Here is a 17,523-nt window from a genome sequence, read left to right as displayed (position 1 = left end):
CCCCCCCCCCCCACAGTGACAGAGGAGTGTCAGTCAAACTCAGCATCAGAGATAAAATAGAGACCCCCCCCCAGGCCACTGATGCCTCCTGAGCTTCAAACTCAGCTCTGAAAACTTAAAAAAAGGATTTTCTCTTAGAGCTCTTTTTCTTATTTGTGCAGCCAGAAACTTGCATCACCTACTTTGACAGCTACTTTGATAATAACCCTCAAAACTGACAATCATCTCATTTCAAGCTGAGAACTGAAAAGCCTTTGAGACGTGAGTATGCATACATATACAGTATAATATCAAAATCAAGAAAAGGTCTTTTAAGGAAAAACAAAAAGAGCATTTTGAGTTTAGCTATATTTTACTGATTATGGACAGAAGTATTTCAAAATAAGGTGTAAATAAAAGCATTGTTTTTTTTGGGGGAAATACATTAATTTGCTTCCTTGCTGAAGAAGATTGAAGACAATTGTGCTGTTGATTAATTTAATAAAAGTAAATAAGTGCACTCTATACTATGCTGTCACATTTTTCATTTTAAAACTTAATATACTTAAAATATTTTGTCAGTTTCTGTGGAGTTGTTCAGCTACCTTTAATAGTTTGCAGCATTTTCAATTCCCAAATGCAGGTCAGTGACATGTGGCACTTACAGAAACATATTTATTTGACTGGTCAGTCCATGTGTGAGAATGAGAATGAGACACAATTGAAGATTGAATTTATTTCATTACAGATTTAAGAACCCTGATCATTATAAAAACGGGTTCTTATAGTCGTCCCCTAGCAGTTCTACAGCAACATGCAGCCTTGCGTTAGATTGGAGCAGAGTTTATTACATGGCACAACCAAATGAAACAAGAAGCACGAGTATACCATCAAGTCATAGTAACCATAGTAACAAAGCAGTGACAGCTACTGTACCTCTCGTTATCGCCCTCGTCTTACACTCCCGGCACACAATTAAGCACAGGTACACATACTGCACACACTAACACGTTTTCTTTCTCATTTATTTTTTGCACACACACACACACACACACACACACACACACACACACACACACACACACACACACACACACACGCGGACACATTTGTACTTTCTCTCCGTATGCACACAGAGCTGTGCAGGATTATGGTGTTTGAATGACAGTCCTGCCCTTTTCACGTTGCGTTCACTGAGAGCTGCCCTTGTGGAAACTCACAGTGTTTCCGCTAAGGATGACTCACACTGAAGATTAGACCCCCCCCTCCCAACTCTGTGCCCTCCCACTCGCTTTCTCTTCATCTACCCTGCTGCGGCCACTTCAGCCTCTCTTCTTCTTTCGTTTTCTCTCCCTGACCCTCTCCTACTGCGACACCGTGTCTCTCCTTCAGAGGCTACGTGGTCTGTTCCATGTTTCTAAGCATTTTCCACAGAAGATTTCTTGAATCCTTGCTTGACTCGCACACAGCACTGTCAGGGGGTGTAACACTCCCCTCAGCTGCTGTGAACAGCTGGTTTCATGTCTAAATGTGAAAACTGAGGAGCAGAAATATGTCCCACACGCAAAGCCTCTTCACAAAAAATAATTACTGATCAGATGATGATCCTCTTTAGGGCAAAGAGCTATATTTATTCAGTCTGCGGCTCAATCGTAGGAACAGACATGAATGCATAATCATTCATTTCAGTATTCATGCCTGAGATGATGAAATTTATGTATTTTTAAGTTTGCACCTGGTCAACTAACCGTTACTGTCTTTTACAAGGCATATTACAAATACAGGCTAGTTTTGTTTGGGCAAAATGGTTTCCACTGTCATCATCTTCATGAAAGTATTAAACTCTTCTCACATATAACTAACACACAACCATATAAGAGAAAGAATCTTCTCCTGGTGCAGCATCTGTTGTTTTTCTGCCATGGCTGTTATCCAGTATTTCAACATTACTGTCACACATTCCCCTGTGAACCTCCATGACGGCACCAGATACGGTTGCTGGGTGATGTGTGACCCAGAGCCTCTGTGACAGCGTTGAGACTGAATATCAAAAGATCCAATGATTGATCAAAAGAGACAGCTGTATCCATGTATACATCCATCACAAGGAGTAGTTGGGAACAAACCATAAAAAAAAAAACACAAAAAAATAAAAATAAAAATGCTCCAACAAGGCCTGGGACACAAACTGAGTGATCCATTGAGAAATGTCTCATCTAGCAGCTATGATGATGTTGTGTTCTTAGTTTCCCTAAAAGGGGGTGAAAGGGATTCAGAGGATCAATTATGGAGATCAATTATTCTGCTTCCTGTTTTTTTTTCTTTCATTAGGCAACAATAATAGTAGTAAAGTATTTCTTTTTGTCACACCTATCAAGTCTCATCCAACTCCAATCCATCCAACCTTCCTTGTTGTCTAATTGTAAAGATATGGGATATACATGGTTGCTATGGCGACTATTCTTCTTGGCAACACCAAGATCTGCTCTGCTAGTTTGATTGGCCACTACATCCCCATGCCCGACGTCTTGGATGTATGAGCCACTGGCTTGAATTGGGGTGGTAACAAATATATAAGTGGGCACTACAGCTTTGCCCCTGGCCAACACAAAGTACCCTCTCAAAAGACCGTCAAGTGTGCCTTTGTGATTGTATGATGCCTGTCCTCATCACTGGAGTGATATATGTATATATATATATATATATATATATATATATATATATATACATATATATATCCTGTATATATGAGGTCTAGTTGTCTGCAGTATCAGTTGAGTGCCAAGCCACATAGTTTGTGGAAACATGCATATGGATGATGCCAAACTGAGAGCAATGAGTTAAGACTGACTAATTCATGTGGAAGTTGTCTATATCTGCAGATTCAGTGGTTTGCTCATGTGCATTTAGTACCATATAGATACGTGTGCATGTTTTAATACTGTATGTGTCCCCACACAACACTACAATCACTATCATCCCTTCTGCTGTCAATTTGTTAGTTCCCTCAGTGTTGAATACTCATCAGAAATATCTAATGAAATACTGAAGCAGGAATGGAGAAAAAGTAGTAGTGAGGGTTGGCAAAGAAAGAAACCCTCTCAAAAATTGTATTGTATGATGATTTTCAATGATCTTTTGCAAAAAAAAAAAAAAAAACACTACAGCCTAAAGCTTGTGGCTGATGGAAAAATACTGGAACACATAAAAAGGCAGACATTAATAAATATTAGTTAACTATTCTTAAAGGGAAATGGAGCAGTATGAGACATCCGTTCTTTCTTCACAAACCACCACATTTCAAAAGGTCATACCCATTCGGTTGGAGTCAGATCACAGGCAACTTCATCCTAACATAACTCCAGATTAATGTCAGTTTCATTAGTGTTATCTCAGTAAGGCTAATTATAAAGTTCCAGCAGTGTGTCTAGACTGGCCTGCTGACTCCTGCAGAACAGCTACTTTTTTAATGAGCACTGACAGTTATCAGAGCTCAGTGAAGTCTTTAAATATAAAACTAATAGGTGTGTCATGCTAGTTGAAACCAATTAGTATATACATTATACATGCCTGACTTGTGCTTCTTTCAAACCATGTTAAAGAGAGAAAATGAGAAATAAATACGATGTGTTAAGGATGCTCCTCTTGGAAACTGTTCATCAGAAGATGTTGGCTGAGCAGTGGTAATTAACAAGAGCAAAAATAAAAACAGAAATTGGATGAGAGATGTGGAGAGCAGAGACAGACGAAATAAAATCAGACATGAAATCCAGTGAAAGAGAGAAAGAGACAAACAGATCCAACAGAGGACAAACTTAGGTCTCGGGATTAAAAACACACCACATCAATTTTGCAACATCCTATGTCCCTCCTCTGGGAAATCCTCGCCTGTACTGCTTCGTCCATGTTTCAAAGTCTTTCTCAGATTGAAAAGTTGAAACTGGAAATACTGACTCCTGTGGAAGGGCCGTTTTTGGTTTGCGACCCCTGAACGAGCCCGACAGTCGGGCTCTCCATGTTGGCTCCAGTCTACATGATGGAGCATGTGAAGCCACAGCACTCTTTCAGCAGGGTGAGGCCTGTCTTGGTGAAGGGAGAAGAGGTCTGTTGAGCCCTGGATGGCACCCGTTTGGTTGGTACACCTGGAGCACAGAGAAATCACACTTAGAGGAGCAGAGGAAATATTCTTCAAACTACAATTACCGCCTTGCGGTTCTATGCCTCCGCCACTCAGACTAGTTTCAGGTTACATCACTGTTTATCCAGAGTCATATAAAATATTAAACATTTGTGTGAAATTTTGTCATAATTTCTTCTGTTACGTCTTGAGTAATGGTGTAAAAGTGTTTTCTGAGGTCACTGTGACCTTGACCTTTGACCTTGAGTCCAAGTGAATGTTTGTACCAAATTTAAAGAAGTTCCTTCATGGCATTACAGAGATATTGTGTTCATAAGGCCAAAACCATGTTTGGTGATGTCACCATGAACTTGACCTTTGAGGTTTGACTTTTAGCCACTAAATTCTAATTAGTTTGTCCTTGAGTCTAGATGAACGTTTTTACCAAATTTGACAAAATTCCCTCAAGGTGTTACAGAGATATCACGTTCACAAGGCCAAAACCGCATTTTGTGAGGTCACTGACCTTGACCTTGAATGTTTGTGCCAAATTTAAAGAAGCTCCTTCAAGTCGTTACTGAAATATCGTAGTCAAGAGGCGGGTGAGGTTGTGTGAGGTCACTGTGACCTTTGACCTTTGACCCCCTCGAATCAGTACATCCTGGAACCCTAGTGAAGTTCCCTTGAGGCATTTCTGAGATATGGTGTCCACGAGAATGGGACAGACGGACGGACAGATGTACGGACTGACATAGCATTGATGTAGTCTATTGTATTAAGTTTTTGGCAAGAGACAATTTATGTTTTTGATTCTGATGCTCTCTCTCTCTTCCTCTCTCTCTGCCAATGCATAAAACAGCTCAGATGATGAATGGCTTCTCTTAGAAAGGCACAAGCATCTTTTTTTCTGAAGCACAGTCTCGATACTCGAATTTCTGTTTTATGATGAGTCAGTCAGTGGCTGTATATGGTTCATCCGTCAAAGCCCTGAGGAGAAAAACACCTTGAACAAAAAAAACATTTCTCTTTCTAAATCTTGTCAATATTTTGATGCAGCACAAAGTTGCAACTCTCTTCAATACCTGTCTTCTTCATATTTCTTGGGAATTTCGACTTGAGGAAATCTGCCATTTCTTTATCCTCTTCTTTCTCCCTGTAAAAATACAAAACAAAATACTTATATATGATGCATGAAAATACATGAATACATAAGCACTTAGATTACAGATCAAAGTCTTCTGTTGCCTTCACAAACGAGGAGCTGGCAGAACTACAGCCAGATGAGAGTCCGTTATGATACAAATCTAAAAGTCAAAAATGATCTCTCGTTCACACTCTCTGGGCTTGCCCTCTGCTCCACAAATACTGGCTGAACATTTCCCATTGTGTCTGGGGTATTTAAATCCCCACTGCCTCTCTTCTTAGACACCTACTAGATAAGAGATCTGATGTAGTTTGAAAAGATTAGATCTACTCTGAGAGGTTGTACTGATACATTCAATAAATCTGGCAGCCATGTTTTGTCTAATAGTAATAGTATTACTGTGATTAGTGCAGGGCTATACATGTGAACAAGATATGTCACAGCTATATATTGATATTTAATACACTATGTTGTGTTACAGAAACAAATGCTTATTGTAACAGTATCTGCTGTGTTTCGAAATTAAAAACAGCATGGAAACTGCAGAGAGAAATATGTCAAGTCTGGGTTAAAAAAAAAAGAAATAACAAAAGAGAGAGAGAGAGATCTCTATATATTAATCAACATGGATAACATGGCCTTGAGCGCTGTCACATCCTCTTCTCCCACCGATCCATTACCCCACTGTTGCTCTCCTGCTTCCTGCCTCTCACCTTCCCAGCAGCCCCTCAGCACTTTCACAGCATGCTGGCAGCTGCCAACACAAAGTGTTGTTCACACACGCTAACTATGTTTGTTACTGTCTGAGAATTGGACTGGAGAGAAAATGAAAACAAAAAACAAAACAAAAAAACATGCCACAGAAACCACATCTGGTTGTCCGCCGTCAGCTTACATTAGATTACAAGTGAGTGACAAGAGGCCTAAGTTAAAGAACCTGTGAGGATGTGTGGTTCTTTTTCAAGTACATCTCAAAATTGAGAGAGCGGCTGCATCCACTGCTAGAGTCCTCCATAATACAGGTTCAACCTACAGTAAGCCCATGTTAAATTAAAGGAGAGGAAAGGAAATGTAATGTGCAAGACAATCTACTTTAACTGTTTCCCATATAGCTGTGCTGTGCGAAACGTGGTGAGGGAGTGTCAGAATGGATCCGTTGTGGCAGGAAAGTTTGGACAGGATGTAGATATCTTCTGTTCATCTCCATCATGAGAAAAAAACACAGCCAGCAGCAACACTTTTCGAGGCTTGATGCATCTCAAAAATGCCAAAATAGATGCAAACTGTTTTTTATTTCTTTTTTTAACCTATGGCAGCCCCTCTTGCAGTGCTCACTGACGCACACTGACAAATCTTTAATTGAAATGGCTCTCTGATGTGCGCTCTGCGTTTCACTCCCTCTCAGTGCTGTGCCTTTGGAAACGTTCCAGTGTTTTTAATGGAGTGAAGTGGGGCGGCTTTGTGGAAATATGCATATGCATGATACTGAACTGAGATACAACTTTGCCAGCATCAGTGAATATACCAGTGATGTCCCAAGCTGATCCTGATCAGTCATTATGGTGATCATTATGTTAATGACAGATTTGATGTGATTTGCAGTAGATGAACATCAGTGTTTGTACGATTGGGCAAAGAATTCTCTGAGACTGCATGGGTACTGCTTGTCCTCTGTCTCGGGTGGCTTTGTATGAGCAATAGGATTGCATTTTTTTTTCTCTCATTTTTAATTATTCAATCACAACCTATAGTGACACATGACTGATGGACTCCTAGCAAGCTGTAATAAAAAAAACATAGAAGCAGAGGCATACCTGAGTCGTTCAAACTCCACATCGTCTACCAGGAAGTCTCTTGTCTCAACCAGCTTGTGGATCTGCTGCAGAAGTTCCTCTTCCTTCTGCCGGTCCTCGTTGGACTTGTCATTATCTGCAGCACAAAGGCAGAAGACATCTGACAATATAGTATTTGTCCTAGATTGTCCCTGCAAATATAATGGGGTATTAAACAAACAGTATGGAAATAAAAAAATGTGTAATTATTTATGGAAATCTATCCTAAATATTTTTGTTTGGAAATACAATTATGTGTTTTCTTGCTGAGAGCTAGGTGAAAAGATCACTCGCATGTCTGTACATTAAGTATGGAGCTAGAGTCAGGACATGATTAGCTTAGCTTAGCATGAAGACCGGGTCTTTTCTTGACAAGAAAGCAAAAAACCCTAATTTCCCATTTCATTGCTGCTTATTACTGCTGCTGATTACTGCTTTGGTCAACCAACAACAACCATCAATATCAAGAGAAGACAGGTGTTAACTCTTACCTGGTATGGACACTAATTTGTGCAGCTCCTTCTTCAGACGAGTGATCTCCTTGCACAGCTGAATGTCATCCATCCTGCATGGCCATGATTTTAGGAAAATAACACACACTCAATCACTAATGTAAGTAGTACACATGCTGCATATCACTCAGTTTCAACTTTAAAGGGCGGCGAGGAGTGAAATCTTGACTCTACTGAATGGGAAAATGAAATTCAACCAGAGAAAGCTTGATATTGATCTTGTATTTCACACAGGAGAAATCCCTGTGGCGCACTCAGAGCCAGATAGCTTTCACTCTGTGTGCATCATGCGCTTTCTCTCTCAATGGCCATCCAAATCAGGGGATCATTACTGACACTGGGGTGGGGAGGAGGACCCTCAGTGCCTTCCTTCACCTAAAGGAGTGAGAGGGCCTCACATGACCCAGCTTCACAGCAACTGAACCTTTTTTTTGTGGACAGATGCGGCACACACAGCACAGGGTCAGACTCACTCACACACAGTACACACATTCATCAGTGTCAGCAGAGTGAGAGCCTCGCCACCGTGCCTCATCTACCTGTCATGTAATACGCTCTCCACAGACGTGTAGGTGGAGAAATGGCCATGAGGTCTGGAATACAAATGACACACTTTATTTAACTTAACAAAAGAAAACACAACCAGGGATTTGTTTGCTTGTGGACCACAGAGAGAGAAAAAAGAAGGTGCTTCAAATCGTGACTCTCTATCTCTGTCTTCTTCCCTTCTTCCACCTCCTCCTCCATTCCCTCATTCTCCCACTTTATCTGCTTGACTCTTGCTTGCTACTCAATACACGTCACTCCCCCCATTCCCTCTGCTATCTGAGCAGTGTTACTGCCTATCTTTCAGGGGAGTAGATGAATAAATATCCATGCATTAGCCTGCTTAGCCGAAGCAAAGGTAAAGCCATTGAAATTTTAATGGGGGCCAGCTTGGGCTGTGATGAAAAGAAATGTGGGGAGAGAATAGAGGGCAGTGCTGCTAGGAGATGTGTGTCAGATACCAAGGTGCAACCTGGTATGAAAAGATGGTTTAAATGATTTGAACTGCTCTCTGTAAGGAAAGCCTGAAGTTCTCCTAGTTCTCCTGTGAGGCTGTAGCTTCTGTTCTATGGATTGTTCTGGCTTGACAAAGTATCAGTGTATCACTGTTTTGACTGATAAATTAACTGAATCAGTCAAATAACGAGGTTTTTCACAGTAGCATTTCTTAAGGCTAAGATTATGGTCAAGGTATAAAAACAAACCAGGTCTGGGACAGGAACAAACCCCAGTCCCTGCTTGGAAGTCAGACACGTATACCCTCACTCACCACCCTGACCGCCACACCCATGCTTTCCACCTTGCCACATATTGGCACAGTATTTCCTGGCACTGAAATTTGACAGTGGATGTAAATCATGAAGTGCAGGAAGAATACTGATGATGATAATAATGATTAAAAGTAAAATGAAATGGAATGGGTAAACAATTCAAATAATCAATAAAAAAAGAAATCAGGAGAATGACTTAGTAAAATTGTAGGTTTTAAAAAGTTAAAAGTAAATTCAGACTCTAAGCCATTTAAAAATACACCAATACAAATGTGACTTTAAGAAAGATTTAAAAGAAGATAGGGAGCTTGCCAGTCTAATCTCATCAGGGAGGTTATTCCAAAGAGAAGGGGCCCAAACAGAGAAGGCCCAGTCGCCCTTGGTCTTTAGCTAAGATTGTGGAATGGCTAGCAGAGCTTTGGCTGAGGACCTCAGGTTGCGACTGGGCACGTATTGGGGTCAGAAGATCTGAGATGTTCTTAAATGCAAGTCCTGTCTAAAAAGGATCACAGTGGTCCAAACGAGAGGAAATGAAAGCATGTATGAATGAAGTATGAAGTTTCTCGACTTCTACTGGATAAAATTGTACTGATCTTGTAGAATCTCCTGAGCTGCAGAAAACTAGACTAGACAACTGTGTTGACATGTTTGTTCAAGCTGAGGGTGGATATCAAAGGTGACAGCAAGATTTTTACAGCTATCTGTTACATTTTGAGACAAAGAGCCCAGGTGCTTTGAGATATAAGTATTACCCGACTCTTTACATTGTTTAGCTTCAGGAAGTTCTGAGCAATCCGGTATTTGAAGTCAAGGATACATTCACTGAGTATATTCATTTGTTAAGTTTCATTAGGGTTAAATGACAGGTACAATTGAGTGTTGTCTGCATAAGAATGAAATCTCACATATAAAACCTTGGACAGAAAGGGCAGTTTGTAAATTTATTTTGAAATTATCATTGGAGTTTGGGTCCAAAGAGAGATCCATATACAGTACTCCCTTCAAAAATCTCACAGGCAGGATGTCATGAACACACGGTGTGGACTTCATTTTATTAAACACCTCTGTGAGAGTGTCCACAGATATTGTATCATTCTGAAGCTGGAGCCTCTGTTGACAAAAAAAGTTAAAAATTCTTCACAATTCTCAGGGGAGTCCACATTAACATTTAGAGGAGCCTCTGTGGAATGGTTAACACATTAAACAAAGTCCTGGTTGTGTCTGTTCTTTTTGATAAGGTCCAAAAAAAATCTTGCTCTGGCATTTTTAATCTCTTTACTAAAAGTGCATTTTCAGTTTAGAGGCTTTCCACTTCTGCTCTGCCCTGCAACAGCCCCTCTTCAGGGCATGTGTGCGGTAAGTTATCCATGGCAGGGAAACTTTAGAGGATTTTTTTCTACTTAAAAGCAATTTGGTCCAAGATTTGGGTGCGAGTACTATTACATTTTTTAAGACTGTGTCAGAGTCTTGACTTAAGCCAATGTCAACTAAGGAAGACAGGAAAGCATCTGTGAATGTGGCTGCAGAGGAAGTATTTAAAACTGTGAGAGCATACAGGGTTAGGTTTGTTATTAGTCAGATTATTTTGGACCACAGAACATTATGCATTTGACTAACATCCTTGCATAGTACTGTCTGTTGAAATACCATGTGAGAAGGATCATGAGTGTGGCCCTAAAGATTCAACAATGTTTAGGGGGACAGAGTCACAAGACATATTTCTCATAAAAACGTGAATTTTGTTAGTGATGATATAATCCTGGCAAATAAAAGAGTTGTAGGAGAGGGACCTTACAATAAGCAGACCAACGTTAACAGAGTGAGATTATGAATAATATTATGATAATACAATATTATTATATTACTATTTGGATTTTTTGAAATTCTTCTTTATATGTGGCCTTGTCTTATATTGGGTCTCTGGCTAATAATTGGAATTATGGGCCATTGAGGGCACCTAGACAAAAGCAGAAGCTAGTGCGTCTGTGTCTGGTTAAGATGATGGCAGCGCGGGGAGGGAGTACATTATGGCCATTGTACATTATATAAAGACTACATTACGTAACAAAGTGGTCTTTTCTCTTGATGTTTTTTTTCCCCACAGGCAGTAAATATCTGATAATAGCAGAGCTCCAGCTTTCATCTATTCATTAATCATATTTTCTGATGTGCTGTGAGCAGGCCATAGCACATTTTCAAAATACATGATCTTAAACTTGAATCTTTAAACTTAATCAAAATCATACCAGCATTGAACATAATATTGTATTCACTTATCTACTATAAAGGGATCTGTGTTGCTATTACTTAATGTGTTGTTTCTTTTTCAAACCTCATTTCAGCTAATACACTAAAGACACCAAGTGAAAGCAGTGCTGTTGTTGTTAAGTCACTCACATGTATCTGAGCTCTGACTCCCTCCTGACCAGGACATCTCTGATCCTCTCAATCTTAAAGAGCTCCCCCTCAATGTCATCCACAGTGATGGTAGAGTCCGCCATGGACACCACGTCGTCCTCTGAGAGAGAGAGAGAAAGGGAGAGAAGGGCCAGTGTTATAAAAGAAAAAATGTCTGGCACACACACAATAGAAACATTCAAGTGCATTTAGACTCTTTTCTTTATTATTATTAGTTTGCACTTCTTCAACATACTGGAAAATACAATACAGGTATACATGCAGACACATACACACTCAGGAGCTTTTAAAAATGATCTACTCTGACACTGCAGAACAATAACTGCATATGAATCTGAATTTTTTCTAAACTGTACAAACAGCTGCAGCAGATGTGGTTTGAAATTGCTGCTTGATGAGGAGCAGAGCAGACCGTCACAGCCAAATTACCATGTGTCAGGATTTGGCACGACTCAAATGGCTGCTTTCTCTCTCTCTCTCTCTCTCTCTCTCTCTCTCTCTCTCACACACACACACACACACACACACACACACACACACACACACACACACACACACACAAATGGATTAATTACCGACACCCAGGTTGGTGGGTCAGCCCAGGAAATAAGCCTCTCTCGAGTACACACTGCAGTCCTGTCTGCCAGCACTGTTCACTCATTTAGTGTCAATCTTTCAGCAAAATTTAAAGACCTGGTGTAATCACCGTCAAGAACGCACAGAATTAGATCGAAAAGTCTCTCCCAACTAGAGCAGAAACAATTTGCTAAATACTTAATTAATCAACTGACAGATAATTACTTGGAAACAATTTTAATCATAGCTTTAATTGTTAACGTGTCATATAAAGGTAAGTTGAATTTCTTTAGGTTTTGGTCAGTTGTTTGGACAAAACACACATTCCAAGACATCACCTCTGGGTTAGTTGTGGGGAAGTTACAGACTAAGCAACTGATTGATAGAGTAAAAAATTAATTGATAAACTATAATAAAAGTAATTGTTAGTTGCAGCCCAGCTCCCAAAACACATTTTTAGTCTTAGTAATCAATGTAATCAAGAGGCAGGTTAATTTGCGCTGTCTCTAATTACTTAAATAGTGATTTTATATTCAGCATTGCAGGTTGCAGTATGACTGTGGTACAACATTAAATTAAGACTTCACAAAAATGAATTTCATCATGACCCAAAACAAGGTTTAGAATTAGGATTAGAATATATGTACTGCAGCTAATACTTTGTCTCAGGAGTAATCAAAAGACATAAAATAAAAGTACCATGCCATCAAATAATTTCAGCCTACAGTACCACATGTTCATAGAAATAACAGAATGGGCTCTTTCTTCTTCTGCAGAATAATTAGATGGTAGTAAGTAATCCCTGTAGGAATATTCTCTTTCACACACAGCAGCTCTGCTTTCAAGCAATTAAATAATCACATCCTGCACAGAGGGAGCCTCGGTGGCTTGGTGAACAGTAACATTAATGATGCTGTGTTTAAATCTGTTTCTTTACGCATGTTGCTCAACACACCGCTCCTTGTGCTTCTCCTGTTAACTGCATCCTTTCAAATAAAGCAGACATTTCTTGAAAAAAAATCCTCAATCTACAATAAAGCAAATTATGTAAAATGATACCATGTTTGCTGGATTTATCTCAGCCACTATTTACAACCATGTGAAGGCTTGCTCCAAACAACTGTGTAATACTTTTTAATGAATCCGTCCCAAGGTCCGTGGAACTATTTGTGTGATGAAAGGACATCAAGGCATTTCACACAGTGTAACTGCTCAAACTGTGAGAAGCAGAAACAGCTTGCACTAGAATCTAATAAACCAGCAAGCGGATGAATCAAATATTCACCTGCAACCACCTGAAAATGCTTTTTTTTTTTTAGACATGCACATCAAAATACATACATTAGATTATTTACCCTGAAATCCAAATACGTCCTCAGTCACGATTTTACAATTGGAGATAATCACATCTGCCTACTCTTCAATTGTTCCATTTAGCACTGTAATCCTGGATAACTGTCACTTCCCTGCAGAGTGCTGCACCACATGGGGGCTGAGACAGACATAACCAGGGAGGTACCAGTACCACCACTGACAGACAGTCCCTGGCTCCTCCTGTGGCCCTTAAACCCTCTTTATATATACACACCATTACTTAGTAGAGCTCTAGTATGTAATTTCTCAATGCGAGTCACATTTAGCCGTGGGGAGGGTAGAGCTTTACTGGGTTCAAAGCACAGTGAAGACATGTCCTCTGCACCAGCTTGAACAAAGGCAGAATAGAAGAGAAGTCAGACTTGGCTTGTATGACTTCAGGGTAGGAGTAAAAATACTGTGGGAAGCATCAACCATGCTTGGTGATAATTGCCTGTTTACATAGACTGGCATTAAGGCTTTGTTTGGGGGCTTGCACCTATAGTCTGCTTTGTGTGACAGACATAAAAGGATGCTGAAGTACAGACAGACATCTTCACATAAACACTCGGTACTCTGTCGCTATGACAAATCTGGCTGACGTCAGTGTAGCATCAAGACAACCTTGACACCTTAGAGGAGAAAGCAATAAGTGAACTGTTGCAGTGAGTATTAAACTGTTACCAATGTTAATGAAAGAGTACAATTACAATACAATGCACAGTAAAGTTGCAGATAAACCTGATTTCTAAGACCATTAAGTTAAAATATTGTTTCTTGTTCAAAAAAGTGGAGACTGAATTTTGAATGGTTGTATCTGTGGCTTCTTCCTAATTGTACATCTCTGGAAATATGCTCATTCACTTTATTGCTGAGAGTAAAATGAGAAGATTAAAATGTCTCATGTACCCTAAGTATGGAGCCTCTGTCCACTGTGCAAAAACCAACACATCGAAAGCTCACTAGTTAAGACATTGTATCTCTTTTGTTGAATCCATACACAAAAAAAAGTTAAAATTTCGAGTTTCTTGGCAAACACCAAGCTCGGAGTCTGGTTGTCAGCCGGGTTGCAAGGCAACCAGCGGAAACACTGCACAGAAGCTCATGAGTCCCCCAAGAACAATCTCTCTTTTTACATTTTTGTTTTCGTTCAAATCAAGCAAACAAGATACGTGTGAATCGTGAGCTTTATAGATGTCAGTTGATGTAATTTAAAAAAAAAATATTTGGGCTAGGCTAGGCTACGCTAGCTGTTTCCCCCTGCTTTCAGTCTTCACGCTTAACTAGGTGAACTACAACCCTGCTCCAGCATCATATTAATGCATAGACCTGGGGGTGGCATCAATCTTCTCATGATTCATGTTGAGAAAGTGATAAAAGCATTTTATCCCAGCATGTCAGTCATTTATTCAACATGCTGTTGGCTGACGGTCATAGAAGGTCAACTGGCAAAACCATTTACACCTTCAGTGTGAAAAATAAATAACCTTAGCTCAGATAAAGCAACCATATAAAATAGAGACTTTTTGTTTCCAACATAAAAAGCAAATACATAACAAAACAACTCACCAGATCCAGTGAATTTAATCTCCATCAAATTGTTTTATCTGCCTATACCTGGCCTTATACCTAACTAACTTTGAAGGTGAATTTAGTTGCCTAAACCATAAGCAAATAGTGTTACTTGACGAACAAGTTTTACACAGCAGACACTTTGCCTTGTCAAACACAGGTGTGACCCATAACTGTTAATTGCTGCCTCACTTTGCAATAATTGTTAATTAGTTCCACCTGTGCTTCTCCGCTATAATAAGAAAAGTAAATCTCTGCTGTGAAAAAGGTCTGTGTGTCTATCTTACAGAGATAGAGCAAAGTGTCTGACTCATGCTATAGTCACAGAGGCTTTATTTAATTGGCATAATGCATGTCCAAAACAAAATATATGAATCAGAATTGATGCTGATTTACAATAAGAAAAAAGGAATAAATAGTGAGACCAGGGTAAGCTAGTGCAGAAGCGTGTACACATATCTGCTGTCTTTGGTGGCAGATTGCATTGCGTGTGTGTGTGTGTGTGTTGGTTTGTATCATTATCTTTGTGAGGACTAAATCGGTTTTGTATTGTTGTGAGGACATGTTTGCATTATGAACACATATTGTGCAGTCCTCACAACTTCAAATGACTGTTTGAAGGTTAAGACTTTGGTATAAAGCTTAAGGTTAGAATTAGGGTTAGGTTAGGTATATCTGAGTTTGAGAAAGCCACAACGAAAGAAAGCTACTCCTCCACTCTCTGTCTTCTTATCTTGAAATGCACACTGTATTTACACTGCATACTCATTACATTACAGATGTAAAGTCATTTGTGATTGTTCATGAGCGGTAACACCTCATTTATAGAAGAGATGAAATGTTGTGCCTTAAAAACTGGATCTGCTGCTGACACATCATCACATCTCAGCTATTACCAGCAGGCACACACACACACACACACACACATTATTGTTCATACATTCACCACATGTATCCCTGCCAAAAAACATAGGCAAGCTTCACTGACTGTGAATTCCCATGCAGTGGACTTAAACTGGGAGCTGGGTTCAGATGTGTTATTTTCAAGAAGACTTACAATATGATGTCATAAGTGTTGTTTAGTGTATTCTAACATTGTTAGAGACAACATGTTCTGCTGCAGAGGCTCTCTAGGACAGGTTATTCTGCCACTGAGCAGTTATGACTCATCACTACACCTCTCTGAAATGTTCCCTCCTTTACACTTTTTCCCCAATTTTCTCACTCTCTCACAGTTAACATTTTTCATATCTTTCTCCCCCCACTCATTTCACCTCACATTTCTCATATCCTGCCCCTCTTTTTATATAAGCCCCTGAAGATGTGAATTACATCATGAGCTCAATTTACAGTCTTTGCTTCAGCTCCAAGTATCTTTTTACACTGGCACAATGTGCTTTATGCCTAATGAGGTAGAACAGCATACTGACAGACAGATCAGCCAAGTTAGAGACCAAAAGGCAGAAGTAAGGAGGGATGAGGAGAATGAGTGGACCAGGGGTGGGAAGGAAAAGAGGAAGGAGTGAAATCATGCAGTGTAGAGGAAAAAAACAGATATAGGGCTTAACAGAAAACTTCCCACCTGACTGGTCACATCAGTGCACGTCATAGATTGTTTTTTATTTACTCCGTTATCATATAGGAAAGCAATGATCATAATTAATATAGAGGAAACCAGCTAAAACAAAAATCAATTAGCAACTATATTGATAACAAATTAATTGTTTATGTAATTTTTTCAGCTAAAAAGTCAACCATTCTCTACTTACAGCTTCTTGCTTTTCTCTGGTTTATATCTTTGAAAAATGAGACATCACAGTTTGGACTTATGAGGAACATTATTATAACACTCATGCTGAGATGCAGTGTCCCACATGGCTCATTTTTCATTATTTGATGGGCTTGTTATGGACCCTCACTTTACTCTTGAACACTCTTACACAAGACACACAGACACACACACACACACCCACCCACTAGAAGAACAGACACCTGTGGATTCTTGACATTTAAGAGCTACTAACCTGTACTGCAACTAGAAAAATACATTGATTGGTTCCATTAGGTTCTATTAATTATAAGGAAAACTATAAAAGTAGAAAAGATCTATTATAAGAACTATAGTAATCCTTAATATAGTAACATTTCTGATATTAATGTGAACTTTAGGCACAGTGACATTAGGAACATTTACTGCAGATTCCAAATACATACAGAAAGGTGACTTTGAAGTCAGTCAATGGATCAACAAGTAATAATAGTGCAGTGTTTGTTGGTTTAGATAACCTGGTTTGTTGGTGTCTCTGCTCCATTCAGTGTGCTCCAGTGAACCGTACTGATGAAAAGATCCTCGCCTCTTCTCCATTGGTCCAGCAGCACAAGCAGCTCTTCTCTTCTTTTCCCTCTTCCAGTTGCTGCGGCTGGTAAACAGCAAAGAAAACTACAGGGGAGGGTCTTGCAGTCTCAGTTTGTTGCCGTATTTCACTGAGTCATCGCCAGTCAGTCACCAACCTGCAGAGGCAGAGAGAGCAAGATGTTCCACCGGTGCCCAGCAGCTCTGGCAGGTGTCTGTGTGTGAGCAGCGCACAAGAAGCTCCCTGTGGTAACCAATCCCCGAGCTGCTTGGATAGTAACTAACTACCGCTATCTGGTGGCCACTGGACACAGTTACAGCACAGCAGTGCACACTGTGGTGCTTCAAAGC

The 17,523-nt window shown here is 39.8% G+C and overlaps 1 protein-coding gene across 1 annotated transcript; it reads right to left on the bottom strand.

The window, feature by feature from the left end:
* Positions 1 to 637: 637 nt before the first annotated feature.
* Positions 638 to 17,478, bottom strand: pik3r6a (phosphoinositide-3-kinase regulatory subunit 6a). Its single transcript, XM_023412781.2, has 6 exons — positions 17,106 to 17,478; positions 11,298 to 11,418; positions 7,564 to 7,637; positions 7,055 to 7,169; positions 5,179 to 5,249; positions 638 to 4,121 (listed from the first exon to the last, which is right to left on the bottom strand). The coding sequence occupies exons 1-6, from the start codon at positions 17,182 to 17,184 to the stop codon at positions 4,009 to 4,011; spliced, it is 573 nt and encodes a 190-aa protein (XP_023268549.1). The 5' UTR covers positions 17,185 to 17,478; the 3' UTR covers positions 638 to 4,008.
* Between the last annotated feature and the right edge of the window lie 45 nt (positions 17,479 to 17,523).

Source organism: Seriola lalandi, unplaced genomic scaffold (genome assembly GCF_002814215.2).
Source record: "Seriola lalandi dorsalis isolate HSWRI2012SDOR001 ecotype SW California unplaced genomic scaffold, Sedor1 jcf7180002054487, whole genome shotgun sequence".
NCBI classification, from domain to species: Eukaryota; Metazoa; Chordata; class Actinopteri; order Carangiformes; family Carangidae; genus Seriola; species Seriola lalandi.
Note: the sequence above shows the minus strand (reverse complement) of the source record. Positions and strands in the feature narration are given on the sequence as shown.